Source organism: Papio anubis, chromosome 8, assembly GCF_008728515.1.
Source record: "Papio anubis isolate 15944 chromosome 8, Panubis1.0, whole genome shotgun sequence".
Lineage (NCBI taxonomy): Eukaryota > Metazoa > Chordata > Mammalia > Primates > Cercopithecidae > Papio > Papio anubis.
Window position 1 is genome coordinate 93946797 of NC_044983.1, and position 12517 is coordinate 93959313.

The 12517-nt window shown below is 37.0% G+C and overlaps 1 protein-coding gene across 3 annotated transcripts in view; it reads right to left on the bottom strand.

Annotated features, from left to right (window-relative positions):
- Positions 1–12517, bottom strand: part of STK3 (serine/threonine kinase 3) — a 339589-nt gene that overhangs the window by 92315 nt on the left and 234757 nt on the right. For all 3 annotated transcript variants that reach the window (XM_017962187.3, XM_017962188.3, XM_009213409.4), the window contains one exon: positions 6324–6516. In XM_017962187.3, the coding sequence (XP_017817676.1) occupies positions 6324–6516 (193 nt within the window). The remainder of the gene's footprint in view (positions 1–6323; positions 6517–12517) is intronic.

Genomic DNA, 12517 nt, shown 5'->3' on the forward strand with positions numbered 1-12517 from the left:
AGTCTCACGCAGTTCTTTAAAGCAATATGAGAACACATGAATATAATCTCTGACTTAAATTTCTTTGTGTGTGGAATACCTAGAGTAGTTTCTGTTTCTTCCAGTAAACTCTCACTGATATAAGCACATTTGAGTATAACTGTTGCACTCTCATAACAGGACCACCAGCTAGGTCACACTACATAATGTCTACAAGGATATCATGAAAGACCTTGTTAAATACTTTTCTAATATCCTAAGATACAATATTCAAACTCTGCATTTTCTCTGACCTTGAAGTTTAGCAATGCTGTCAAAAAAGGAAATTATATTATTCTGATATGATTTCTTCTCAGGAATCTATGCTGACTTATAAGGATCCTGATCTTTCCTAAAGGACTCTTAAATGTTCTAGAATCCTGCCCAAGAAGGACATTGAGCTCACTGGCCCCAGAGCAGTGATGTGATTCTAGTGTCAACCCTGTGTCTATATACTGGTTCCATTGCTTACTTGCTATGAAATCTTGGACAAGATTCCCAAGTCTGTTTCCTTAGTGCTAAATGGTAGTGAAATGCTATTTTACAGGATCCTTGTGAGGAGTAAATAAGATAATGCATACAAAGTCCTGAGCACAGTGTTCAGCCCGCAGTAGGAGCTCAATTAATAACAGCTGTAACCTGAGAAATTCACCTTTTTCTCCCTTTCCAAAAATAAAATAAAATAAAATGTAAATGTACCCTTTTATACTTTCATGACACTCTACTCATTTTCTCAAAGAGATGTCAAATTTCACAAACAGTGGAAAACAGTTCTCTCATCTCAAGTCATATCAATAGATATTATCAAACATACTCTTGGTCAGGAGATGCCAAGTGCAATGAGTATTTCTCTAGCATTTGCTTATCTTGCCATTCAAACCCCTTTTAATCATGTTGATGCTACTCAGTTCATTTTGGAGATCATCATTGTCTATAGAAGCCCCATTGGCTAGCTTACTGAAAAAAGAGAGATGAAGCAAGGTCTTGGAGGAGGCAGGAAAAGGTGGAGGTAAGAATTTGCCGTGGGAAGAACAGAGCTGCTCGACAGCTCAGCATCTCCAGTCCCAGAAAGATACAATCTTTCTCACTGCATGGGAAGCAGGGCTGGCAACGCCTGGGGCTTCCCAGATGCTCCCTCTTATCAAGTTGTTGAAAGGACAAATTAATAGGATGGATAGATGAATATTATCCTTTATTGATCATCAACTATATTTAAAACACTGCTAGGCACGTTTTGAATTTACATAATACACACACCTGCACAAATATACACAACAGAGAGACAATACATATCACTGAAATTCAGACAGAATTAAGTAACACAATTAATAAATGATTTGGCTTCACATATCATGCTCTTTACTATACCACATCATTTGTTCAGAAAACATTTCATGAACTCTTACCAAGTGCTAGGTATTGTATTAGGTATAAAAAATACAGTGAGGAATGAACAAAAGCACATGCTCACAATAAAGCATGACAGTGCTGTAAGAGTGAAAGCTTGGGGTGAGATGGGAGCCTGTTAGAGGGGCACTTATTCCTAACCTGGAGTTGACAGAGGAAGCAACCTCTTAACTTAGCCTGAGTGGATGAATGTGATTTAGCAAAAGAAGGATAAATCCCACAGGAGGATTTGGGCATTGCAAGAGGCCAAAGGTGAAAAAGCTCTGTAAGAGCTGAGAAGCTGGAAGAAGGATGAAGAGGGAATAGAAAGGTAAGTAGTAACCAGAGCATATACTGCTTCTTAACTGGTGTTGAGTTTTAGCCTATAAGCAATTGGTAGTCACTGGGAGGTCATAAGCAGAAGAGAAATGTGCTGAAATCTGTATGGTGGGTAGGGAATGAAGATTGGAGGCAGAGGATCAGCTTAGAAGCCTCACAAGTGAGAAACTATGAGGACTTGCACTAAAGAAATGCAAGCCGAGATCATGAGAAGAGGACAGGGATATTTAGAGGGCAGAACTGATGAGATGTTACTTCCATGAAGGGTGAAGGAAGAAACGGAAATTAAGAATGACTCAATTTTTCAACCTTATTCCAAAGACCACATTTAAAACACCTACACAACTTCTCTAGGTACTCACATTATAACATTTCATTTTTTTTCTATAAAGTAGGGAGCAAGGTCATCTACTGAAACTGAGATGGGAGGTAGCAAGAAGAGATGTAGTGAAGATCTAAACTAGCCACTCTGTAGAATGAGGAATTGCAGAACCGAAAAACACAGGCTTCCAGGAAAGTTCTGAGGGCCCAAATGGGGCAGAAGGTCTTGATCTGGTAGCCCTCATCTGTACAGATGGAAGATTATCTCCAGCAGCACTCAATAGCCAGGGTAAAGATGCACAGAAGATGAACACAGAGACTAGACCATATCAAAGTTTTCCAGGAGAGGCAGAAAAGACAAGATATTAGGGCAGAGGAGTTTAGAATATAAGAGAGTGGCAGAAGCAACGAAATATAGCCTCTAAGCTGGATATAGAAGTGAAGGGAGGGTGTGCTAATAAAAAGAAAGCAGACTAGGAACTAGGGTCAGGGAACTAGAGGGCTCTCATGACAGCATTTCCCAAAATGTGTTTCTCAGATACTTATTACACAGGATGTTAATCACTGACAAGTTCCTCATTAAAAGCTTTTCATGGTCAAGTAAGTGAAGGAAACCTTGGGTAATGTAATTTTTAAACTGTTTCCTTCCCGTACTATTTGCATTTAATAAGTTAATAATATATACTGTAGTTCTGTAATAATTTATCTCTAGGATAAATATGCATTTCCCAAATACTTCTGATTATTGTATATTATTTATCTATATTTATCAGAGAATTTCACTGAATGGGTATCTTAAGGAACACATTTTCAGAAGGTGTGCTCTATGAAATGAGAAGTAGGGATGGTAGAACACTTGAAAAGAAAGTAGCTTACTAAGGCAGGAGGTTTACCTGAAAGTTCTCTTAGCTTCCAGAGCAATGTATCTTTAATTCTACTATAACACACATACACACACACACACACACACACAGCTTGACTCTGACTCTACTGTAATTAGTATTCATTCATGAAACCAATATTACAAGAGCATGTACTATTATGTGGCAGAGGAGATTTATATAGCATTCTTACCAGGACAAACTTCATAACTTATCTGGGGAAAAAACAGAAACACAGAAGAAAAATAAAAACCTGGCTGGAAAGTATGGCTCTTCCTCAGATACCCGTAAGATATAGTTTCCCTCCAGGGCAACTAGTGCTACCAATATAGCCACAGCTCTGTAAGATCAGAAAGTTCCTCCATAAAAACAGAGCTAAGATGAGTAGAACTGAGCTGAACAAACGAAAAAGCCCCAGTCTTGTCTTTGCTGAAGCTACTACTCTCCCAGTCATTCATGATGAAATAATCTCTCCTACCCCATCAATCTGATGACACAGATTCTTGACCTGGTCCTAATCTACTCCAGGATAAGAAATCCTAACAGTTGATTTTCTTAAATGACAACCAACCTGCTTAAACCCAGTGTCAACCATTCAGAATTCCAACTGTCACAGACTAGTATGGATAAAGCATAATCTGTAAGGAAGAAGTAGAGATCCACATGTAAATACTGGCTAGTGCCAGACTGTGAAGGATCTTGGTGACACAGCTGAAGCCTGGATATCCCTTGGGGAATGAGGAGGCCTGATGGATATATGAATAGGAAGATCGGGAGCGGGAGGGTAAAAGTAATGCCATCATTGCTAAAAACAGGTTTAGAAAGTTATTCTTGGGACATGCCCATAGGGTCCATGTCCATTTTTAAAAAGGCAGATCAAATTTTAAAATATTTTTTGTCTTTTTTCTCCGCTTCCCTTCAAAGGGAAGGTTTTCCTTCCTAGAGGTAAGGAATTTTCCTTCCTAGAGGTAAGGAAAATAGGCCCATAATTTCCAGCTTCATGGTTAAAGGTATAAAAGAGAAAGTGTAAACATAATTTAAACTGACAAGGATGTTAAATCAGGCAACTCACTTGAAACTCCAATGGGAAAAGAGATGAAAATCAAAATCTTCAGTACATATTGTAGAGATTTTAGAAAAACAAAAATAATAAACTGCTATCATCTTATTAGGGAACAAAAACGCTAAAGACACATTAGCAAATGTGGTTTTGACTGATGTGACATAAGCTGAGACCTCATACCAACTAATTTAAGAAGTTTTAAAGATTTAGATCATGAGAAAAACAAAACTACAATAATTATGTGGTTTCAGAAAAAGTTAAGTCTTCCCTCAGTAACTTCTTCACATTCTTTACTACTGCCATACTACAATATGACAATCCCTAGGGGTTATACTAACATCACTTGATTAGAATTTTGGAAACACTGAAGTCCTACATTACAGAATGATGTCTAACTTGCAGAAACAAAAAACAAAGAAAGTTGGCTCATGGGATTTAAAACTCGCCGAGGTCCATAAAACAACTGCAGTTACAAAAACCACTATCTGCTCAACTTCAAAATGGGCTTTCAATAAAACCTCTGTGACAAAAAGTCATACCTATATATTCAGTTACAACAAAATTATAACATATATTGATTTTTGTGGATGTCATACACAAAATGTATAGACATCTGTGGTGTAATTTTAAAGTATGATGTTGGAAACATCATCATTGCTCTCTCTTCTTTGAAATATAATACACTGCAATCCAAATGAATTCGATTCTATAAAGACTCATTTTTCTTAACTACTATATATATGCTGATGTTCAACTATATGACTGCATGAAAAGTTGTTTATACAGCTTCATGAGGAGCTCAGTAACTCTCTAAAGATACAAAACAGCACTCATGATCTAATTGATCTGTTAAGAATCATAAAATTTGAGTTAAAAAATTATATCAGCTTATGGAAAATTGATATTACATGTGGATGAAAAATGTGTTAACTGTTTTACCACAGAGTCTTTGTGATCCACTTGTACCCTAACACTGGCTGGTTCTGGAGGCCACAAGACCATCCTCTGCAGTGTAGTGAGGCACATTACGGATGCAGAAAACTTACTCTAGTCAGATGCCCCGCTGGTAATTTCAGGAAATCCAAGATTTAGGCTGCTTTCTGGGTAAAAGGCTCAGAAGACCCACCAATGGCAGGAGATAGAAAATTCATACTCCACCCCTAGGATTATGGCAACATAGCAATCTATTTACATTTTGTGCTTCATGATCTCTCTATCCAAAGTACATATGCAACCATAATGGGCTACACAGAAGTAGGAAATGTGAAAAAGCAGCAGTACTGAGCCACGTGACTTGAAGCTATGGGTCAAACTTCAAAGGGGGAGTAGCAAAAAGAAAAGGGTGAGCAAAAAGGAAATGGAAGTGTCTGAGAGAAAATCCTGGTACCCATTTTGCAGTACCAGCAAATTACTTAAATATTTACAGTCTTCTAGGTTCTACAATGCTAGAAGTCATGTAATTCTGCTTTTCTACCATTGAGAGGCAATACTCTTCAGTGGAAAGCAGCCTAGTGCTTGCTTAGACTTTGACACTAACCACACAGGACTAGGGTAGGACCAGGACAGGAAGAAAAAGGTCAGTTGGTGCTAAGAGAAAATTCGTTTTTGCCTATAATTGTGAAATCACAATGACCTACAATGTTAACTGCACTATCTTAAAAAACTATTTTTAAAAAAGAGAAGTGCTAGTCTGTGAAAGCATTCCTATTGTCATCACTCTGTAAGCAACAGAGGTCAGACAGAATGTTTGATCATCCTTTTAGCCACTGCAGCACCCCCCGCACTGTGCCTCACATATGGTAAGCAGCAGTAAATACTCATGGAACTGAATCTTCTGTATGAGCATCCCTGTCTCTTAATCCTTCTTTCTAGTGTTTCTTATTTTCCCACCTTATTTCTTCCCATAGCTTGCACTGCTCTGTCGTTGTGGTTTAACTGATAATTTGGACAACACAAATAACAGTCTGTTGAATTTATTGGAAGATAATTTTAGGTTCACTTTTTTAATTGGAAAAGTAAATGTTAGGAACATTATCTTTTTCTCTCTAAAATACTTTGCAAATTAAGCAGTGGGTTAGCAACCTTCAACAGAAAAAAGTTCCATATCTCTAAGTTGAAGATGTGTTGCTTTCTGCTATATTAAAATACAATTTTAAAAAGTTGACTTGTGCCATACTCTTTTTTACTGTTACGTAAATCTAAGAAACAAAATTTTCCACAATTGGCTATAAAAAGTAACACAGAACTAGCTTGGTTCCTATAAAAGTATCCTTTCAAATTAGAAAACAAATATTCAATGTAAAAAAGCCACATACTTTTCATAGTTCCATCTTCTTCTTCCTCATCCTCACTGTTTATCACCATGGTCCCCAAGTCGGATTCCAACATGGTGCTATTATGTTCAATCATGGTCTGGGCCCCTTCACTCATCGTGCTTGTGGCCCGCATGGTGCCCACACTCTCCACACTAGTCTTCACCATGGTGTGGGAATCTAGCTCATCTTCATCCTGCAAGCAAAATACTGCAATGAGGGAAGACTTTTCTGTGACAGCTGGATTTCTTAATTCTTAACAAGAGAATGAATATATTATAGTTTTAATGCTTATAAAAATACGATTAGTACTGATTTTAATATAGACATACATACAAATGTTATTTTAAGAGCAAAAATTATTCAAAATAACTTAAAGTTTTAGGTAATTAAAGATCAAGCAACAGAAACTGATGAAGCAGAAGGCTGCTAGTTGCTTTTAAAGTAAGGATTAAGATAGGTGAACTATCAACAAATGCATAACAAAGAATATGGTGACGAAAACAACTAAATATATAAAAGAGAGTACCTTTAAGACAGAACACATTTACACTTTGTATTATAACAGGCATAATGATGTCTATAACCTTGTACAAGAGCCATTAGTTTTTTCTTTTAAATTATGGCAAAATATACAAATACATATACATAAAATTCACCATTTTAACAATTTTTAAGTGTACAGTTCTATAGCACTAAGAATGTTCACAGTGTTGTGCAACCACCACCATTATACATTTACAGAACTCTTCATCCCCCCTTTCCCCAGTCCTGGCAACCTCTATTGTACCTACATGAGGTATCTAGAATAGGCAAATTCATGAGTACTACTATTCATACCATAGTACTAATTCATAATTACTATTGTACTCATGAATTTGCCTATTCTAGATACCTCACGTAAGTGGAATCATACAATATACTTCACTGAGCATAATGCATTCAAGATTCAGGCATATTGTGGTATGTTGTGTAATTTCATTCCTTTTTAAGGCTGAATGATACTCCACTGTATGAATACACCACATTTTGTTTCCCTATTTATCTGTTGATGGCCATTTGGATTGTTGACACCTTTGTCTACTGTGAATAGTGCTAATGTGAACACTGACCTACAAGCATCTGTTTGAATCCCTACTTTCGGTTTGGTTGGGTATCTACCTAGAAGTACAATTGCTGGATCACATGGTAACTTCATATTTAATTTTTTGAGTGCCCAAACTGTTTTCCACAGTGGCTATACCATTTTACATTCCCACCAGCAATGCACAGGATTCCAACTTCTCTATGTCCTTGACAACACTTGTTATTTTCCATTTCTAAAAAGTAATAGCCATCCTAATGAACATGAAGTGTTATCACATTGTAGTTTGATTTGCATTTCCCTAATGACTACTGATGTTGAGCAATCTTTTCGCATGCTTATCAGCCATTTGTATATCTTCTTTGGAGAAATATCCATTTACCCATTTTAAAATGGGTTGTTTGGTTTTTCTGTTGTTATTACAAATTCTGAATATTAATTCCTTACCAGAGATATAATTTGCAAATATTTTCTCCCATTTTGTATGCTTTTTACTTCATTTATAGCATCTATTGATGTAAGTTTTTAGTTTTGATGAAGTCTGATTTATCAGTTTTTTTTCTTTTGTTGCCTATGCTTTTGTTGTCAAATCCCAGCTTTTGAATGTTTCACAGAAGAATTGAGTCAGTAATATAAGTACAAATTAAAAGTGCTCTTTAGAACATTCACCAAAGATATACTGGAATAGGGTCATAAAAATAAACTAACAAATCCTGTCTGAAAGACCAACTGATAATCCCAGTGCTTTGGGAGGTCAGGGCAGAAGGCCAGGAGTTTGAGACCAGCCTAGGCAATACAGCAAGACCCTGTCTCCACAAAAAATTTAAAAATTAGCTGAACATGGTGGTGTGCCTGTAGTCCTAGCTACTTGATGGGCTGAGGCTGGAGGATTGCCTGAGCTCAAGAGTTTAAGGCTGCAGTAAGCGATGATGGCGCCACTGCCCTCCAGCCTGTGTGACAGAGCAAGACCCCATTTCGAAAAGAAAGAAAGGACCAAAGAATCGGCTATTTAGAAAAACTTGATTATGCACTTAAATTCATTTATATTTATTCCATTTTTAGTAGAAACATATAAGTAAAATCTAGTTCTGGCAGAGGTCAAAATGCAAATCTGAGAACATCAATGTTGAGTCTCAGCAATTTGGATTGTATAATATAACAATAGTTGGACACCTGTTTGATACCTTTCCTCTTCCTAAACCTACATGATAAGCTTGGGCATTATGTCTCAAAGTCGTTTGCACTTCTTTCATGATCCTTTCTCTTTTAGAAGACCTCTTCATTCTCAAGCCTTCAACCATCTAATAAGTCGAGGAGTCTCAAATCCTGAAATCTTCCTATGTCTTTACTTATTATTTAAATGCTTAATGACGTCTAAAATTTGACAGTCCCAAATCAGATATTATTTGTCTCTCCAGTCCCTCCTATCTGTCTCCACCCCCAACAACCACCATAAAGCATGGTAATCTTCACTTGCTACATAAAACTTCAATGTCTTCTTACATTTATTTTCTCTTTCATTCCCTATATATGTATCAGTCAACTAGTTCTTTAAAAAATTCTCTCTTAGCTCCATCTCTTCTTTTTCCATTCCCACTGCTACTGGGTATAATCCTCACTACCTCATAGGTGGTTTACTGCAGCTAATGCTTCCTGACTGAGGACTCTCCCATCTAACTTTCTAGAGTCAGGCAGACATTGGTTCAAATCCTGGCTCAAATCACTTATGAGGCATAGGATTCTTGTTCCCAAAGATTGATGATTAAATAAAAAGGTAAGCAAAATGCCTGCATGCTACCTGGAACAAGGTAGTTTCACACCTTTCTCAAAGTACATGGCATTATACTAACCTTTCTTGAATACTATTTCTATCATTCTACGGAAGAATCTACTATGGCTCCCAGTTCCTGCCTTCATTAAAGCTAAACATTTCTGCTTAGATTTCAGTGTCTTCTATGGCCCAATCCTATTTTCCCATTGTTCATATAACTTCCAATACAGGCAGGCTGGACTTTAACTGAATCTCTCTTTGCCATAACTCCACATGATGCTATGCTCATTAAAGACTTCCTTTGTGTACATGTCTTATTCTCTATCCAGAACGCCCTTCCCCTCTATTTAACTAAATCCTACCTAGTTTCCGATCAAGTATCTACTACTTCCAAGGCTAATTCAGTCTTTGTTAATTATTCTCTTTTCTAAACTTCCATAGAATTTGCAACCTGCATTATACACTTTTGTATTCAATTTATGATCTCATATTGCAAGCAATTGTTTTGCAAAATCTTTTATAAATGTAAGTACCCTATGGACAAGAATGTCTTTGAGTGCCTCTGAATCCACTAAAGAGCTTCATTTGGTATTCAAAACACGGTAAGGATTTGTGAAAGTTGTCAGAATCAAAATGAAGACATTTCTGTTTAAAACAACAAAAAAACAAACAAAAACCAACCCTGACAAATGGAGCAAGGGAAAGCCATAAAGAGATGGTCCTCATGCATAAATGCCTGATAGCAAAAGCTATCACAAAAGACTCTGCCAAAACCACCACTTTGCACAACGGCCATTGCAATCTTACATGAAAAATACTGTGAGGACATCTACCCAGCAACTGCCTATCCAACCACAGACTGGCACACAAGGATAAGGATTTCAAAACAATTAGGCAATTCTCCCCATTTTTCCTTTAAAAACTTTTGTCTTCCTTTACCCCCCGAATACGCACATCGTTTACTATAGCACCTATACTAGCACTGCAATGCCCTATTCTAAAATAAATGTTACTTTCTTTTAGAGAGTCCTTGTTATTTAGGTTGACACGTTCAATACATATTGACTTTTTCATGGAATTATAAAATCAGGGACCTTTACAGTTAGAGAGAAACTAATTTGAACCATCATTTTATATCTGAAAACACTGAGGTCCATAGAAAATAAGAGACTTCCCTAAGGTCACACACCTACTTAAAAGTAGATCTGGGACTAAGAAACAAGTTCTTTTATTTCTTAGCCCATTATTCTACTACATACATGTACCTGAATTATGTTTAAATTTTGATCTACTTGAATGCTTAAGTTTGAGGTGCAAGCTTAGAATCTTAAAAGCTTATATCACCACCTCCTATTCCCAAAGAGTCCCATAAAATTATTCAGTACATTCTAGTCCAAGCCACCATCTTCTCCCACTTGGAGCATGAAAATAGCCTACTGACTGTTCTTATTGTTTCCATTTTTGCCCCTTTTAGTCTCACTCACATAGGCAGATTGAGCCCTCCAGAAGACAAATGACATCATGTTACTCTCCTGCTAACACTCTGCATTTGGCCTCCTATCACACTTAGAATAAGATCCAAAACCTTTATCATGTCCAAATGTGATCTGGCCTATCCCATCTAGTAATATCTGCCAATCCCATCTCCTATCACATTCCTTCTTGTTCACCAAGCTCTAACCAGGCTGACCTCCTTTGCTGTTTCTTGAGCATTCTAAGCATGTTCTTCCTTTTAAGTCTTTAAATTGGCTGATCTATCAGACTGGAATGCTCATCCATAAACCAGATTGATAATTTATTCAACTCAGGTCTCTATTTAGCTGTGACCTCCTTAGTGAAGCTTTTTCTGACCACCAATCTAAACTAAAGCCTCCATCATTTTCCATTCTTCTGTATTCTTCATAGTCTATACCTGGCTTTCATGACCACTAGAATGTAAGTCTGAAGAAGGTAAGAGACTGTTTTAACTTCTGAATCCTCATTATTAAAACACCTAGCATACAGTAGGTACTTGATAAATATTTATTTAATGAATAAATCAATTTATATTTTCACTTATTAATCATCCAACAAGCATTTATTGTACATCAACTATAGACAAGACATTGGAGATACAAAGATGAATAAGATAGTTTCATTCCATTTCAGTTTTTAGGGAGTTTGTGATCTAGGGGAAATCTACTACCATGTGAACAATAAGTTACAGGACAATCTATTAAATGCTATAAGAAAAGTGTTGACAGTAAAATGGGAATACCAAGAGTAGAGCCTCTAACTCTGCCTTTAGAAAGTGAAGAAGGCCCCACAGAGGAGGCTGAACTTGAGTTAGCTCTTAAAAGATGAGTAGACTATATATTTAACACAGATAGATACATTTGGGTGGAGTGTTTTACAACTTTTTACATTAGAACTACACTCAGACACATTCCTTCTCAGCTCAGACACCCCAAGATTGAATTATGTGTCATGCCTCTGTATTCCCATAGTACTCTGTGCTTATGCTGATTTTACAGTACTGTAATTGTCTTGTCTAAATCCCCCATTAGACTCTCAAATCTATAAGGGCAGTAACCAGATCTTGTTTACAGTTGTATTCCTGATGTCTGGTAAAAAGCATTGTTCTCATTATGTAATTTGTTGAATGAATGTTAAACCCCTCATTATGAGGTAATGCCAAAACACAGAACGAAGGACAATGTTATGAGGTTATAGTAACATAACGTTATTATTATAAAACGTAGAATGGCTATTGAAGATATTATACTTTGGAACAGGAAATAATGCTAATAACTAGAATTATTCAGTTGGTCATTCATTTAATAATGAAAAAATACTTATCATTGAGTTGGAAGCACTATGCTAAGGTCTTTTTAATTCTCTTTTGGCTGGGCATGGTGGCTCATGCCTTTAATCTTAACACTTTGGGAGGCCAAGGTGGGTGGATCACCTGATGTCAGGATTTCAAGACCAGCCTGGCCAACATAGTGAAACCCCATCTCTACTAAAAATACAAAAAATTAGCTGGGCATTGTGGCACGTGCCTGTAATCCCAGCTACTTGGGAGGCTGAGGCAGGAGAATCACTTGAACCTGGGAGGCAGTAGTTGCAGTGAACCAAGATCGCGCCACGGCACTCCAGCCTGGGAGACAGCGTGAGACTCCGTCTCAAAAGGAAAAAAAAATTATCTTATTAACCCTGAGAGGTGCTATTATTCCTCTTAGGCAAAGGAACCTGAGGCTCAAATAGGTTTCATAATTTGTCCAAGGTCATACAACAAGTAAGTGGAGAAGCAAGAATTCTAGCAAGGTCTAATTCTAAAGCCTAAGACCTACCTTCTAATTA